General features: G+C 52.2%; 2 protein-coding genes across 3 annotated transcripts; one reads left to right on the top strand and one right to left on the bottom strand.

Annotated features, from left to right (window-relative positions):
• Positions 1-8: 8 nt before the first annotated feature.
• LOC146766150 (histidine--tRNA ligase, cytoplasmic-like) lies at positions 9-5,603 on the bottom strand. Of its 2 annotated transcripts, XM_085590962.1 has the most exons (12): positions 5,397-5,603; positions 5,189-5,308; positions 4,759-4,854; positions 3,844-3,969; positions 3,592-3,699; positions 3,058-3,156; positions 2,654-2,747; positions 2,389-2,516; positions 2,067-2,309; positions 1,297-1,413; positions 843-989; positions 9-638 (listed from the first exon to the last, which is right to left on the bottom strand). In XM_085590962.1, exons 1-12 carry the CDS (start codon positions 5,586-5,588, stop codon positions 582-584), a joined length of 1,527 nt encoding a protein of 508 aa, XP_085447088.1. In that variant the 5' UTR covers positions 5,589-5,603; the 3' UTR covers positions 9-581. The 2 variants fall into 2 exon arrangements, with proteins under 2 accessions (XP_085447088.1, XP_085447090.1); XM_085590964.1 differs by lacking the exon at positions 5,189-5,308.
• A 59-nt stretch (positions 5,604-5,662) lies between these two features.
• On the top strand, positions 5,663-16,136 carry ZMAT2 (zinc finger matrin-type 2). Its single transcript, XM_085590968.1, has 6 exons — positions 5,663-5,724; positions 9,551-9,644; positions 10,756-10,879; positions 11,923-11,996; positions 13,714-13,859; positions 15,327-16,136. The coding sequence occupies exons 1-6, from the start codon at positions 5,707-5,709 to the stop codon at positions 15,468-15,470; spliced, it is 600 nt and encodes a 199-aa protein (XP_085447094.1). The 5' UTR covers positions 5,663-5,706; the 3' UTR covers positions 15,471-16,136.
• Positions 16,137-16,694: the final 558 nt, after the last annotated feature.

Raw genomic sequence — 16,694 nt, 5'->3', positions numbered from 1 at the left:
GCGCGGCCTGGGTTTGTTATTGCGGGTTTTGTTTAATATATAAAAATACAGCGTTTCCGCGCGCGCCCCGGCGGCTCGCTGTGTCCCTCGGCGAGGGGACACGTCCGTGCTCCAGGGCGCTCCCGCAGCTCCGCCCCCGCCCGCGGGGCGGGACCGGCCCCGCAGCCCCAGGAGGGGCGGGGGTGCCCTCCCGCTGCCCCTCGCCCTGAGCCGGCAGGTCCCCGATACACCACGATTCCCACTCCCAAGTGTGGAGCTCCACCTGATCCTGCTTGAGCCTCACCACATCCATCTGTGCCACCACCACCTACAGTGACGGAAACGACTGTACGTACAGGGACTGCAGGATTAGGAACCCACAAACTTGGCCTTCAGAGAAGCTAACCAGAAGGTTAACCTGGTGACTGTACCGTCCATAGCTTTAAAAACTGTCTTACTCCTCAGTTCTCACTGCCTGAGTGGAGGCAATGAGCCTTAGGCCAGTGGATGTCACCAGACTGCAGCTGGCAGTGAGGGGCTGAGGGTGCTGGAGGGTCCAGTTGTGCAGCAGTTCTGCCAAGCAGCTCCAGCCAGAGGAGTCCTCAGGGCTCCAGCCTCCTCCTGATCTCATCAATAAGCTTTTCTCTGGGGATATCAACCTACAAAGCAAACAGCAGCAGTAGAGAAGAGCACTTTTAAGAACTAAGTGAGGATATCAATGCAGTTTGTGACTGGTTTTCTGGAGTCACCCAATAGATCTGAGCTATGGCCTCCCAAAGAATGCTGAGAGAAAACCCAGAACTCTTCAGTGATCTCCAGAGTCTGGAAGTACTTTAAAACCTGGTGTAAAAGGGCATTCTCACCTCCTTTCTTGTTGCAACATCTCGCAGCTTGACAACTCCGTCTGCCAGCTCCTGCTCTCCCACAATGGCAGCAAGGGGGATCCCTGTGTCTTCACAATACTGCAGCTGCTTCAGCAATTTAGGATCCTTCTTGTACAGCATCTCTGCCTAGGAGGGAACGGGAAGGGTGAATCACTAACCCAACTTCGCTCTGATGGATACTGCACTAAAGCACCAAAACCAAACCCTGCAGCAATCACTTTACTGCACTGGGCTCTTCTCTGCCTGCCTAAATCTAAAGGTTGGACTTGACGATCTTGGAGGTCTTTTTCAACCTGAATGACACTGTGATTTCAGACAGGCCCAGGTGTTGGACAGACACACAACTAATGGAGTTGGTCTTGCTGTGCTACAGCTCCCTTCAGGCTCTCCCTCCCTCACCTGTGACACTGCCAAGCCCAAGTCACTCCTTTACCTTGATCCCTGCATCCCACAGCTCGGAGATTAGCTTCATTCTAGCAGCAAGCAGGTGTTTCTGAGGTGTAGCCACCAGCACTTGGGTCTCAGTTGTTCGAAGTTTCTCCCCAGACGCCTGAAGGGACACACATGGGACATTCATGGGAATCTGCAGCTCACAACACCTCAACTCCTCTATCTCCAGATCTTAACTCAGTCAGTGACAACCCAGGCACCTTTAATGAGCCCCCCAGGGATTCTGAACTGTGTGCTGCTGTTCCTCAGGGACTCTGGCCAACCTCCTGGACAGCTTTCCAATGTGTCCTTTGATTCTTCAGGTACAAACACATTGCCTCAGCTTCACTTGCAAGGAATCACAGGCTTGGAACCAAGCACAGAATGATGAATCTCCACAGAGGCTTTCCTGGTATTTATTAGAGTGAGCTCAGAGCTATTACCAAATTCATTGCTTCAGAATCCCCAGGACAGAAGACATAAGAGGAAAGACATAAGAATAAAGTGACTGAGGCACAAAGCTCAAAGCCAGGCCCAGAGCTCAAGGCTGTTTCTAACATTTCCTTGACATCTCCTAGGATGCAGCTGCCCACACCTCCATCCTAACGGGCTGCATAAAAGGACTCTGTCTTCTGTGCATCAATATTCAGGCATGGGAAGAGCCACTCTCTGCCCCAAACTTATTTTCCCTTGAGCACTGTGGAGCTGGAGACCTCTAATAAACAATATTTTTCTTCCTAGGGCCTTTCCCAATGCACTGCCTGCATCACCTACCTCCAGTCTCTGCTCCAGGATGGAGAAGATGCGCTCGATGCCAATGCTGACCCCCACACAGGGCACCTTCCGGCCCTTGGGATCAAACATCCCCACCAGCCCGTCGTAGCGGCCGCCCCCGGCCACGCTGCCAACGCTGACCGGCTCCTCCACGTGCTCGTTCTCCTGCTGCAGCAGCACAGCCTCAAAGATCACCCCCGTGTAATAGTCCAGGCCTCGTGCCAGGCTCAGGTCGAAGGAGATCTGCAGGGCACAAGGGCGGCCCCGTCACCGTCTGCTCGGGGCTCGCCAGGCAGCCCCTCCTGCCCCCACGCCTCCTCACCTTCCCCATGATGCCAAATAGGGTCAGGTACTCAAACAGCAGCTTCATGTCCCCCAGCCCTTCCTTGGCCACCTTGTTCTGGGATAGCTTTGGGTCCTGCAGAAGCTGCTCGATCAGGTCCAGCCCACCTGTGGGGACCAGCCATGCCTCAGCTGTGCCAGGGCAGCAGCACCCGGCACGGTGGCCCCAGCCAGCCGGGTGTGTGCCCTGCACCTTCCAGCCCCAGCCCAGAACAAGGCCAAGGGCACGACCCCATGGTGCTCACCGTGGAGCTGGACATACTCCCCGATGCGATCCGCAGCCTCGGGAGAGAGCCCCTTCTCTGCCACCATCTCACTCCTCACCTCTTCCCAGGGCACCTGAATAGCAGAGAAGGGCATCAATTGGTGCAGGACATTCTCCTCACCCACTGCCTCCATCAGCCCACATGTGCACAACTTGTGTGGAACAACAGGCAGCAATCTCACTAACTGTGCCTCTCTCTCTCACAGGACTTTTTAACAAACCACCAGGCTTTGTTCTTAACCAAGCCCAAGAACTCCTCAAATCCTTTACAGACCCCATCTCAGCTGCTGTGAAACTCTTCCCAACAAGAACAGCCACAACACTCCCCAGCCTAAGACATCCATCCCAAGGCCAGAAGTGTCTCCCCATGAGCCCAATGCTGACCTTGTCCAGCTTGTCCACGGTGGAGCAGGCAGATATGAGCTTGCTCTCTGGAACACCACAGACAGCAAACACACCATTCAAAATCCGACGGTCATTGACCTGGTGGAGGGAGAGGCACACTTAACTTGGGGGCACCCTCTGATGTTATTTCTTTTTTTCCTAGTGTGTGGGAAGCTACAGTTGTTGGCATTTCCTAATGCCTTTCCCTCAGCACCCAAATTCCATGCAAAAAGAAGGTGTAAAGATATGAAAACCACCCTGTGTCTTTATGGATCTAGTCAGCTGCTGGAATTCTGCACAGCATTGTGGTTAGTCCTGGAGAGAACTCTGCTGACTGCAGCCTCAGGAAAACTCCTGGTATTCCCAGCTTGAGGCATGTCCAAGCTGAGGTCCAGCCTTTGCATATACACCATGAGGAGGGAGAGAGGAGGGATGGACTTCTGGGCCAGGCCTTAGTGAGGGAGCAGGTGCTACTGTGTAAAACCACAGAGCAATGACCCTGCACAGTGGCACAGAGAAGCCACCCAGTCTCACCTTGATGACAAAGTCCCCGAGCTGCAGGTCACTCAGGATCTCGTGCACGATCTTCAGGCACTCAGCATCAGGAATCATCGGGTCAAACTGCCCAGCAATGTCAAAGTCCTAGGGGCAGAAGAAGTGATGGGAGCTCCTGGCAGAGCCAGGGGGCCTTAGCCAGGCACACCCTGCTGCTCTGCAGCAGCTGGAGTGGGAAAACCCTGCTGGCCTTGTGGCCTTGGTGGCAGCACTGGCCACCACAACACTCACGCACTGGTAGAACTCGCGGTAGCGGCCCCGGGTGGTGGCCGGGTTGTCCCTCCTGTACACCTTGGCGACGTGGTAGCGCTTCATCTTGGTGATCTTGTTCATGGCCAGGTAGCGAGCGAAGGGCACCTGGCCCGAGGAGTTAAGGATGGGAACATGGAGATCCCCAGAGCTGTACAAGCTGAACCTCAAAGCCTCCCATCACCCCTTCCCTTTGTCAGCCACTTCCCAACTTTTTCACGATCATGGTGAGATTCTTGGGGTGTCCTGTGCAGGGTCATGAGCTGGACTTCAACAATTATTGCTGATCCCTTCCAACTTGTGATATTCTATAACTCTATGACCTCTGGGGAGATCATCCCCCAGGCTGACTATAAGTACAGTGAACCACCTGAGCTCCTTCAACGCTGATACAGCTCCATTTCCTCCTCCAGGCCCACTGTGTGACAACATCACATACACAAGGACCCTCTCTCATCATTCCACCTTCTCACAGTGGGATTTCAATGCATGACACTGCTATATGGACATTGAAGGAAAGAGATTTCATTGAGATGTGGAGGTTGAAAAGGCCTGGGATGAACACTTGCAGCAAACACCTTTCCAGGTGGAACTAGCAAGGTGGGATGGGCACAGCAGAGGTGGGGATTTTAAGCGTGAGGAGATAAAACCAGTACAGTGGAGCATACTGGTGCATGTCCACAGCAGGAAGGGACTCTCCTGGCCTGGCTGGGAGATGGTGTTGAGTAATGACAGTGACAGCCAGACCAGCTGGGATGGCCAAGGGGGCTGCCATCACCCCAGTGGGATCTGCAGGCAGGCCAGGGTAAGAACGATCCCTCAAGGCAGAGGTGGCCACTGCCTTAGTCTGCCACTATCCCCTCAGGGTGCCACCATCCCCTTGGGAGCACAGGATACAGTGAGGTCGTAGCGCAGGGCCAGCAGCTCCCCTCCCTGGTCCTGCAGCTCGTAGATGAGCTTCGATTCCTCCCCATACTTCCCCAGCAGCGTCTCCTGGGGAGGGGCAAAGGGGCTGTGACCGGGTGGCTCTGGGGTGAAGGGACCCCGAGATGGGGCACAGAGCTCGATCCCCACGAACCGGGCAGTACGGACATCCCTCCTCCAGCTCCCCCGGACCTGAGTCCACCTCCCTGTCCCCCCAAAAAGAGAACCACGCGTGAACGTCCAGCTGGCCATGCCCCACGCGGAGGGAGCTCCCAAAGCTGCCCCGGAGCCCCGGGGGCAGGGGCGCTCCCCAGTCGCACGGGAGGGAGCAGAGGGGCCCACGGCCCTCGGGGCGGGTCCGCTCCCCACGCCAAGGGCGACGAGAGCTCCCGCCGCGCCTCACCCGCAGCTCCAGCGCGGGGGTGTCGATGGCGGCCGCCCCGTGCCGCTTGAAGCAGGACACCACGGCGCCCAGGAGCCGCTCACGGAGCGCCGCCTGCGCCGGTGGGTGGTCGCGGGTGCCCTGCCCGGGATAGAGAGCGGCCGTCAGCGGCAAGGGCGCGGGTGAACCCCCGCTACCGACCGGCGCCACCCCCGCTCCCCGCCTTTACCTTGGGTGTCTTCAGCACCGGCAGCCGCTCGCCGCCCGCCGCCGCCCGCACCTGCCGGGACAGGGCTCCGCGGTCACCGGCCGGCGGCCGGGACCGGGCGAAGCTGCCGCAGTTGCCGGCGAGGCACAGCGGCCCGAGGCGGGGCCCCGCCGGTAGGCACCGGGCGGCGCCGAAGGGCGCGAGGCGCAGCATGGCCGGCACCGGGACACCGGGAGCGGGGCACGTGACCGCGGCGGCGCACGTGACCGCGCGGGCGGCCGCGCTTTACGGCGCCGCGCGACAGCTGCCGGTGCTGTGCCCTCGGCTCGCCATGGCGTCGGGCAGCGGGGTAGGTGCTGCCGCCGGGGCTGCCCTCCGACTGCGGGCCGCCGGCCGCTCCGCCGCCCCCGCTGCTCCTACCGGGCTTGGCAGGGCCCGGCCGCGCTGCGCTCGGGGCCGCTGCCAGGCCGCGGGACGAGGATGTGGCGGGGCCGGGGGTGCCGCGGTGGGCGGGTGTATGTGGGGTGGGAGGGAGCTCATCTCTGCTGATCTCTGCGCTTTACCCCTCTCCGTGTGGGCGGTGGGAGCTTGGGGTTCTCCTGATGCCTTGAGGGCTGCGAGCGGGGTGCCCCACAGTGAAGCCCTGGAGTCACCGGCCCGGAGGTGTTTGGGGCACGCAGAACGCGGCTCTCGGTGCCCTGGCCCGGTTCACACGGTGGTGTTGGGTCACGGGTTGGACTCGAGGAGCTCAGAGGACTTCGCCAATCGCAATGGTTCCGTGATCCTCCCTTCCTAAGGCCGGGCCTCCGCCTGTCCCAGCCGGGGAGCATGAGGAGATGGAGGCTGAGGCAGCTCCGGGGTGGAGGTGCCCACCCACCTCCAGCCCCCCGGGCGGGATCCCCCCTCTCCCCGGGCTGGGCCATGGCTGATGCCGGTGACTCCTTCCTTTCCCTCCCCTCCCCAGGGAAAAGGTGACTTTTTCCGTGTCCTGATGGAGAAACATCTCTGCAATTCCCTGACTGGAGCGTGCGCCCAGGTGTGGGTTGGGCTCTGCTCCCAGACAGCCAGCGACAGGATAAGAGGAAACAGCCTCTAAAGTTGCAGTAGAGAAGGTTTAGGTTGGAAATTAGGAGGAGTTTTTCCCCAGAAAGGGCTGTCCAGTGTTGGAAGGGGCTGTCCAGGGAAGTGGTGGAGTCACCATTCCTGGAGCTGTTCAAGCACTGACTGGATGTGTCACTCAGTGCTCTGGAGTGGGTGACAAGGTGGGGATCTATCACAGCTTGGATTTGATGATTTTAGAGGCTTTTTTCAATGTAAATGATTCTGTGACTGTTAAAATGGGATGGGTAAGGTATTTGCTACAGGTGTAGCCTGAGTGGAGAGCCTCCAAGACTGGAGGTGTTGGAACACCTCCAGTGACATCCCAAAGCTGTCAGCAGCACAGGAGTTCTGTTTTTGAGGGCTTTTGGCCCATCTTTCCTTCCTTGAAGCCACTTACTGAGAAGTGAGGCACTGGCACCAGAGAAGCTGTGCCTGCCCCATCCCTGGAAACGTTCAAGGCCAAGTTGAATGGAGCTTGGAGCAGCCTGGGATAGTGGAAGGTGTCCCTACCCTTGGCAGGGAGATGGGACTGGCTGATCTTCAAGGTTCCTTCCAATCCAAACCATTCCAGGATTAATTCCGTGAAGTGGGGAAGGTCAGGAGCAGGATGTCTGCCTGTGAGGGAGGTGGGGTCTGTGGCTTATTGTCAGCTGAGAATTCCTGTTGGATTGAGCCTGGCTTGAGACTCATGTGTTGTTTAACAGGCTTTGGTGCTGATACTGGGCACATCATTGGTGTCCCTCTCCAGAGGGAACAGGAGGCTGTGGGGCACTTGTGCTTATTAATCACTGTTATTAATTTGGGAAGTATTCTCTGTCATTAAAACAGCTCTGAGATAATGATTCTGGGGCCTGCAGCCCCCTTGCCTCCACCAGAGCAATTCAGAAACATCCATTCAAATATTGTCCAACCAAGATCTTGTCACGCCGTTTAGTTTAATTCCTTTCCCCACGCCTGGATGAGGCAGATTGGTAAAAGAGCTGCAAAAGACTATTTTCCTTTTATTGCAACAGGAGAGAGAAGCAGCTAATAAACCTCCCCCTCTGCAGGCTCCCACCAGCTACGATTTGTGATAATGCCTGGCATGCAGGAGAGTCTGGAAAATACCCCCAAACGTTAATTTACACTCAGTGATATTTTCTTTTCTTTTGCTCAGGGTGGTTAATAAAACCTGTTACGACATCCTTAAAGTGCTTAAGAAGCTCTGGGAATAAATGAGAATTTTTCTACGCCTCCCCAAGGCATTTTCATCCCTATCAGTAGTTGTTCGTTCCATTTGAAGGATTACCAGAGGAGAGAACTTTAAATGGCTGTGCTGCTGCTGTAGCTCCAAATGGGATTTGTGTCCTTTGGATTGTGATTGGATTCTTGATTTGGCTGAACGGAGAAGGCGGTGGGGTGTGGGCTGAGGGGGGTCCTTCTCCCCCGGAGGTGTTTTTAAATACATCTTGTCCTTTCTTTAATGTGAAACTGAGAGGCTCTCCCTGCCATGCTGAGGAAGATGCACTTCTTTCCAAAGGGGGGCTGTTGGCTCAGGAAATTCGGGAAGTGGCTGAGTGAAACCATAACTGATCCCAGGTGTAGGGGCCTGAGCTGCAAATAAGGCAAATGCTGGGAAGGACTTGAGCTGGCTTGGTCAGAGTGGATGTGAGTGGAACAGGAATTCTTGTCTGATCACTTCTGCCCTCAGCATTGGGGACTGAGTGAAATCCATCCAAAAAAGTAGTCTTTGTTTTCTTCTATGCCAGTTTCACCTGAATTCAGCCTCATCTGAATTCATCTTCATGCACATGCTGAGTCCAGCTCCAGTTCCCCAGCATAGGAAAAGCATGGAGCTGTTGGAGGGAGTCCAGAGGAGGCCATGGATATGCTCCAAGGGCTGCTGCCCCTCTGCTGTGGAGACAGAGCTGGGGATGTTCAGCCTGGGAAGCCTGAACACCAATCTCTGTCCAGGGAGACCTTGGAGCGCATTCCAGTGCCTAAAGGGGCTGCAAGAGAGCTGGAGAAGGACTTTGAAAAAGGGCTTGGAGTGACAGGATAAGGGGGAATGGCTTCCCACTGCCAGAGAACAGGGTTAGATTTAATAGCGTGAAAAAATTCTTCCCTCTGTGGGTTGTGAGGTTCTGGCACAGGTTGCCCAGAGAAGCTGTGACTGTCCCATCCCTGAAAGTGTTCAAGGCCAAGTTGGACGGGGCTTGGAGTGACCTGGGATAGTGAAAGGTGTCCCTACCTTTGGCAGGGGATGTGGAACAAGATGATTTTTAGGGTCCCTTCAACCCAAACCATTCCAAGATTCTATTAAAGTATCTGTCATTGCTAGATAGTTCTGTGGAGCTCCCAAAGGGCCAGCATGCCTTGGAGGTGTTTCTGCCCTTTCCTATGTGAAGCTGCAGGAGTAGGACTGCAAAACATGTGGATTTTGTATAGGTGCTTCCCTGGTACCTCCAAGCCCTGCATTGACAGTCAGGGTTTCAGAGCTTGCTCTGGTTTGCTTGTACCTGTGCTCACTTGGAAATCCCACACTGGTGCCTGTGATTTCATGGCAAGCTTGGCACTTTAATGCCTGCAACACGTTGGCACTGCTGAGAGCAGACAGGCCCAGCCTTCCCTGCTCCTGCAGTGTAATCAAACTCTCTGTAGCTCAGGTTATGTTTTGCAGCTTCCTTTGTCTGACGTTGCAGCTTGGATTCTTTTGACTTCTGCAAGAAGGAGGTGTAATCTGCTGCTGTGTTTGTCAGGGGCCACTTCCCAGGTCTGAGATCCATCAGTTTCAATCCCATTTGAGTCTGATTTTCAAGGCAAAAGCCTGGATGATCATCTCAGGAGCTGTTAAGATCAACTCATTTCTTCTTTTAGTGCTCTGAAATTATTCTAGTAGCAGCTAGAGGCATGCTGAGAGTGATTATCTTAAACCACATCCGTAATTCCTGGATGGAAAACAGAGGACAGGGGGGTGTAATATAATTCTTCTAATTTACTGCACTGGCCTCACAGGCCAAGTGATTCTCCCTCTTTACCCCCTCAGAGGTGATCAGACTGTGTAATAAATGTTAATAACACTGTTTCCCTCCCAGACCAAGAACCTGGACTTCCGCCGGAAGTGGGACAAGGACGAGTATGAGAAACTCGCAGAGAAGCGGCTCACGGAGGAGAGAGAAAAGAAAGATGGTGAGTGCTGTGCTGGCTCCAGGCAAGCTGTGCTGGATTGGCAGTGAGGCTCCCAAACCCTTGGGATTTGAGAGGGAGAGAGCAGTGAGAAGTTGAATCCCAAAGGGAAAGAGCTGGCTTGCTCCTTCTCTTTCTCCTTTGTTTGGCACTGAGTATATTTTTATGACAAAAGAAATTACTGAGAACCTTTCCAGGGTCTGACTCTTCTTTGGGGAAGGAGGGTGTCCTGGTTCAGGGCAAATTTGGGAAAGAACCCCCAAGAGGGTTCCTCTAGGAAGCAGATTCAATTGGCCCCTCTCCGCCCCAACTAGTTCGGGAAAGATACCTCTTTGGAGAAAAGTGGAAAAAACCTGTTTATTAAACAAGCACACTTAAACCATATTAAACAATAAAACTTCTTGCCACTCCAAGAGAGAGACAAACTCACAAAAATCCCCCAGGTTGCAGCTGGGCTCACTCAGTCTCTGATCAGCCCCTCTGGTGCTGGAAATGCCATGGCCCAGGCCCAGCCTGCTGGGCCACAAGTGTGAGCTGCTGCTGCTCTTCTGGTGTTCAGTCCAGAGCAGGTCCAGAGAAAGGGAAAAAATCACAGTCCAGGGAACTTTTTTGCCTCAGCTAGCTAAAACTAACTAGAAAAGCAAAGGTGAGCTCTGTCTCATGGTCTGTCCGTCCGCAGACAACACAGTCCAGGAGCAGGAATGTAGAGGAGGGAGTGCAGTTCTTGAAAACAAACTCTGCTCTTCTTCTCCCCACCTTCACTCTTGGAACAAGCCTTAAAGGTGTAAAACTTACTTATTATTCAACATAAACAGGGCAGATGATTGAGAATAAAAGCATCATACAGTCAACCTAGGACAGAGAGGAACAGTCAGTTGCTGGAAACAAGATGTCAGAATATGACTCAAGTGAGAGCTGGAGATACCTCAGAGATGTATGTGGTTCTAATAGGAACCAGGAAACAGTGGGGAGGAAATTATATCCTTTACTGATTTAAAAACAATTGTACATTTTCTGCACGGATCAGGTAGTCACAGATATCTAGCAGGCCCCTCTGCACCAAGGGGAACATGAAATCCAGCATGTCAGGCTTGACCTTTGGTTTATATTTTAGGCAAACCAGCTCAGCCTGTCAAAAGGGAACTTCTGCGGCACCGAGACTACAAAGTGGACCTGGAATCCAAGCTGGGGAAAACCATTGTCATCACCAAAACTACCCCTCAGTCAGAGATGGGAGGGTAGGTTGTGGCCTTATTGAGATCACAGAGTCTTGCTGGTTAGACTGGGAAGCTGTGACACAGCAGCGATCCCTCACAGGGCACCAGGAGCTGCTGTCCTTCTGTGTTTGGAGTCTGGGATGGTAGGGCTGCATTTTTCTACACCTAAACTGTGTCTCCTGGGGTAACATATGGAACAGACTCAGCAGGCTGAGCCCCTTTGGACATTATTCCTTGGTATTAATGTTGCCCTCCTGTAGGACCGACAGAGGCAGATCTCTGCTGCCTGCTTGGGTGTCTTTAACCAGCCCTTCTTGCACTGAGACCAGGACTGCTGCTGATTTAGGTATCTGTGCACTGGAAGTGGGAGAAACATCCAGATAGCTGTTCTTAGGAATGGTGTTTGGCCACTGCTTGTGTGTATCGTGTTCCACCAAAGTCTGAAAACATTCTGAGCTCACCCTAAGCCATCAAAAGCATGAGAAGATGTGTTGAGTTTGTGTCACCTCAGGAGCAAACCTGTTAGTGTCTCCCTGGGCATAGTGCCAGGGAGATGTGCAGCCCTGACCAGCACACAGGATGGCAGTTCAGCCCCTGGCTGGACTTTTGCAGCAGCTCTAAACATGGGCAGAAAGTCCAGCTGTGCTCATCAGGGATTTGCACTGTGAGTGATAGGGATGGTAGCACTTACCTTGCAGCCAGGTGAGAGGCTGTGGAATGGAACTGGGCTGCTGGCCAGCCCTGTCTTGGGGGAGGGCAGGCTGTATCACAAAGTCCATCCCACCCAGCAGGGTGTGGCTGGAAGGGGAAGATGCTGTGGCTGGTGTCTTGCAGAGCAGCTCAGAATTTGGTTTCTATCATGTCAGAGGGGTGTTGGTATCAGGGTCGGTACCTCCATGGCAGCCCTGCCCATTGAGCTTGCCCTTGCTCTTCACTGGGCCCCTCTTGTCTTGGAGAAAAGTGTCCTTCATCCCCAGTGACATGCAGATTGTCTCAAATAGCTCTTCTGTGGGTTGAGTTTTGTGTCATGCTTCGGGGTTCATTTTTTCTGTCTCTCCTGACAGGTATTACTGTAATGTATGTGACTGTGTGGTGAAAGATTCCATCAACTTCTTGGATCACATCAATGGCAAAAAACGTAAGGACCATTTCTTTGCTTCATTGGAGGGTTGCTTGAGTTGGAGAGACTATTCCTTTTGTGCATCACCCATGTCTGAGGCCTGAACACTTACCCATGGATCAGGAGCTTAGGAGATGAGGATGTAGAAGCTCATCATGAGAGCTGTGGAAGTGCTCCTCTTATCTCCTGACACCTTCCAGAGTGCTGGACCATTTTCATGGAATAAGCCCAGCAGAAGCAATGATTGGTGTACTCTGGTTGATGGACATATTTTCCCCATCCATCATGTCAGTGCTGCTAGAAACCCAGGGTGAGAAAATTCTAGAATAGTTTGGGTTGGAAGGGGCCCTCAGAGGTCATTTAGTTCACCCCCCAGATCATGATGCCTCCTCTGTAAATCTGGAGAGAGGCTTTTTACAACACTGCAACTGTAAAGAAGTACTTAGATAAGTAAAAGGTCTGGGACTGGCTTATTTTTGGATCAGAAACCTCTCATTGTAGGAGTTGAGTGTAAAGCTCAGAACTGGCTGATGCCTGAGCTCCAGAGTATGGATCAGAACTATATCCTCCTTGATCTGTCTGTAGATACTGCTTCTTCTTGACATGTTCAGAGAGGGGGAATGTAGAGAAACTAAAACAGACTGACACATGTTGTTCCTGCTCATGAAGGTATTTTTGGCTCCTAGTGGAAGTCAGAAAATCACCCCTTTACAAAAAGGCAGGGATGTGTGTGCTCCAGACCTGCACACAGGGCTGTTTGAGAGCAGGAGGTTCAGTAGAAACCTGAGGACTTTTTTTCTGTATCTCAGAAAAGAAAACACAGTGTTTTAAAAACCTGTGCTTTTATGTGGATGGGAGGAAGGTGCTGACATGCCTTGTTTGACATGTTGGGAAATGAGCAAGAAGTTCATATGAGAGAATCTGGAATCAAAAATCCTGGATTGGCATGAGTTGTAAGGTTGAGCTGGGATTGGAAAGTGGCTGGTTGCACAATACCTTAGTATATGTCTAGGAACTTTTAAACCTGTCAATAAATCTGGCTCAAACCTGCTTGTTCTTGGCAGCCCTTTTACTAATTCCTGGTGTGTAGTTTAAGCTTCCAAGTGCTGCTGCATCCCTGGGACAAATCTGTGCAGCACTGCTGGAGTGAACAGGCTGTTTGGTTCCACTTAGGATTGTGGGTTGGAGGCATTTCTAGGGGTGGCCTCATCAGCATAGGCTTACCCACAAGTGAAAAACTGTGAATCTGCTCTGAAGAGCCACTGAATCAGAGGTCTGACTTTATATTCTCTGCTTTAGCTGGGAATGTCCTGTGTAATCAGGATCTCTGAGTGCTACTCATGTCTTGTTTAGCATCGCCCACAGCTGAAAGATGCCAGCCTGTCAGTTTTATTCTGGCTCCTTTTTCAACACTCCAACCCTTTTTTATTCCACTAGTCCAAGATTAAATTTCCTGAGGCATCAGAGCAAATGACAGGGAACATCCAAATAAGGAACCTTTAAAGAATAGTCTGTGTTCTTGTTACAAGAAATGTTTGGATTGTTATAGACATTGCTTGTGTGGGTTATGGTATCCCCCTAAAGCCCACCTCCCCAGCCTAAGAAATCCTGAGTGTGGCCCTGGAAGGTGCTTTGAGAGGGATGACAGGCAGGAAGGTGGTGCTGTGCTGTTTAAATTGGGATCAGGGATGGAGACTTTGTGCAGAACACCGCTGATTCCACTCGTGTTCTCCAGACCAGAGGAATCTGGGCATGTCCATGCGGGTGGAACGTTCCACACTGGACCAGGTGAAGAAACGCTTTGAGGTGAACAAGAAGAAGATGGAGGAGAAGCAGAAGGATTATGACTTTGAGGAGAGGATGAAGGAACTCCGTGAGGAGGTGAGTCTGGGCAACAACTGAGGAAGCAAAGCTCCCCAGAAACATGTTTTGGGTGGAAATCAACCCTGGTTCCTACTCTTATTCCTCAGAAGCGTTGTTCTTGGTAGCATGGGCTTCTCATCTGTTCCTATGAGTGGGATTTGTTTTTCTGCTTTTGAAAACTTTGTATTGCTGTCCCTGGAAACCCTTTTCCCCTCTTTCTGTGTGAGAATAACTTTGATAGTTCAGATTTCCACTCAGAACAGCACAAGTCCATTTTTTGTCCCCTACTAGTTGTGTTGGAACTTGTGTAGTCTGGTAGCAGATCTTCATCTTCATTCATTATCTTCTAGCTCTTAGGATTGCTGGAATCCTCTTCCACAGGGCATTTGCTTCTGTGTGGCATCCCTGAGCATAGAAGGGCTTTGTGAACGGTGTGCTGTGGTGCAAGAATGTGTGAGGAGGTGATAAAAGGCAGCAGATTTCTCTCAAACTGGCACTTAGATGTTAGTAAACATGAAAGTCAATTATGTGAAGACCCCATGAAGTTCTGACAGCTGAGAAGCTTCTATGGGTGCTTCTCCTCTATCAGCAGCCACATAACCCAAGGTTACAAATCACGGCCTCTTTGAGTCTCCCTGCCCAAGGCCTGAGCTTTGCTTCACCACAGGGGAGCTCTTTGGGGTGCTCCCAGAGCAGCCCTGTCCTCTGCTTTTGGGCAGGCTGTGGTGCTGCTGAGCCCCGTCTGTTTGCAGGATAGGAGGAAGGTGCCCCAGCAGCAAAGGGGGTGCTGTGGGTTGGAAAGCTGCTGCCAGTCAATGGACAGCAAGAAGGAAATCAGCAGCAACTCCTCATGTAGCTTTCTCCAGGGCATGGCTGTGTTCAGGAGCACTGTGGGCAGTGATGAGAATGGTGGGAGCAGTTGCTAAGTTAGGAGCTGAAGCCATGCTTCGATGTCACCCAGTACAAACCTGGCTCTGTTCCAGGGCTCATGATCCTCACGGACCAAAACACTTTGATTAGAGCAGTGCAAACTCTTTGATGCCAAAACCCCCCTCAAAGCTGCTCAGATCTTCAGCTTCTGTTCCAGTGAGCAGCTGTCAGTCTGCCAGGCTGAGAGCCAGCAGGCATCGCAGTCACTGGCACAAAGCATCGGACAAGGGAATGGCCTCCTGCTTCCAAACCAGCTCCTTGTCTCAGCCTTGATTCCAGGCAAAACCTGTGATGTTTGCTCAGAAGAGAGAGTTTGATAATGCTTCATTTTGCCTGTTTGTGTGTCTCTGCTCTTGGCCTGGGAAATGGGGTGGTCTGGATTCACCAGTGAGCTTCCTCTTTAAGACTATAGGCCAGGATTTCTGCTGTTTATTTCCTCAGGCACAGCTTGGCTACTGTGGGCAGGATTTGTGGTAATTGTGCAGTACCTGGTGTCTCAAAACTCCTTCAGCTCAGGAGGTGCAAATTGTTTTGCTGTTGTGTCCTGTTCTGCAGGAGGAGAAGGCCAAAGCCTACAAGAAGGAGAAGCAGAGAGAGAAGAAGAGGCGGGCGGAGGAAGATTTGACCTTTGAAGAGGATGATGAAATGGCAGCTGTGATGGGTTTCTCTGGTTTTGGCTCAACCAAAAAGAACCACTGAACAGCTCCGGACTCTCCTCTTGCTCTAAACAGGTTGTTTTTACCCAGGGAACTCTGGATAATTCTTCAAAGACTTGATTGAGGACTTGTATGTAAATCTCCCAGTAGAAGTTGGCTGGAAGAGTTGAAAAGCGATTCCATACTCTACCTGTGCTGCAGATCAAGCTCTGCCTCTCATTAGCTTCCCTTCTCCTTCTGTGTCCTAGATCTGACTGCTCTGTGGCCGTATGTGTGCAGGGAAGTGCTCTGTTGGGTACATTTTTTTTGTCAATAAAGTGCACATTCTGCACAGGTGGCCTGGTTCAGGATTAATCTAGTTGTCAACCAGGCCCTACTTGTCACCCAAGCTGTGTTTGAGATGCTGGGAGGGATTCACTTGCTTTTAGGCTCATAATGAAGGAAATGTGCCACAGCAAGCAGTGTGAGAGGTGCATCTTTATGGCTTGTGCTGAGCAGAGCTGGTGGCTGCATGGAGTCTGGGTTGCTGAAACTTTCCTGTGTGTTTTATCTGCAAGGGAGACTTCCCTTCTTTTCTTTGTGTTTTAGCCCATAATTTCAGTATGTTTAAGATAGGGGAGAAATTCCTCCCCATGACTGGCCTAGGATAGAGCCAATGAATGAAAAGTGTGTACAACTTGCCAGAAATAAATGGAATGTTTTAATGGGCCCTTTGATGGGGGTTTGATGCCTTCTTTATTTTGAGAGCTTTGAAGAGTTGCTAGTGTCTCCCAGCAGCACAGACCTGGGGTGGCCTCCTGGGGACCCAATGGTGGCAGAGGTGAGGTGTGTGCCTTCCTCTCTTGGCTCAGCTCCCAGCTGCCCTAGGCAGACCATTGCCATCATTCTTGGCTTTTGTAAGTAATTCTGGAGATGGGTGTAAGAATATGGAAGGGGAAGGGAGTTCAGGGCTGGGGACCTTCATTCTCATCAGGCAATCCAAGACAGGCTGGGCTGCATTCCAGATTTTACCAGCCTTAGTGTATTAAGGGCCATTTTTTTCCTGTCTACTGGCTGTCAGTGTCTTTTCACCTCTGCCTTCCCCTAAATCCACTTCATTTCTGCTTTTATTTACCTCAGTCAAACCTTGTGTGACTCATTTCCGTCTGCAGTTAGGATTTATATTTTGCATGGCTGGGTTTTCGTAGCTCTGTCTCGCTCTCTTCTCTCTTTTTATGTATATTGATGAAATCCTTGCGCTTGCCCTTCTCCATGCTCGTATGAAATT

This window comes from Lonchura striata, chromosome 13 (genome assembly GCF_050655825.1).
Source record: "Lonchura striata isolate lonStrDom1 chromosome 13, ASM5065582v1, whole genome shotgun sequence".
Classification (NCBI taxonomy): domain Eukaryota; kingdom Metazoa; phylum Chordata; class Aves; order Passeriformes; family Estrildidae; genus Lonchura; species Lonchura striata.
This window is presented reverse-complemented; position numbering and strand designations above follow the sequence as displayed.

Excerpts from the sequence above, each read along its gene's own strand:
- LOC146766150 (XM_085590962.1), bottom strand. The coding sequence starts at position 5,588 with ATGCTGCGCCTCGCGCCCTTCGGCGCCGCCCGGTGCCTACCGGCGGGG. Across the intron at positions 3,157-3,591 it reads TCGGGGACTTTGTCATCAAG|GTCAATGACCGTCGGATTTT; the intron begins GTGAGACTGGGT and ends TCCCTCCACCAG. Across the intron at positions 2,517-2,653 it reads GGAGTATGTCCAGCTCCACG|GTGGGCTGGACCTGATCGAG; the intron begins GTGAGCACCATG and ends TGGTCCCCACAG.
- ZMAT2 (XM_085590968.1), top strand. Across the intron at positions 11,997-13,713 it reads TCACATCAATGGCAAAAAAC|ACCAGAGGAATCTGGGCATG; the intron begins GTAAGGACCATT and ends CGTGTTCTCCAG. Across the intron at positions 13,860-15,326 it reads TGAAGGAACTCCGTGAGGAG|GAGGAGAAGGCCAAAGCCTA; the intron begins GTGAGTCTGGGC and ends CCTGTTCTGCAG.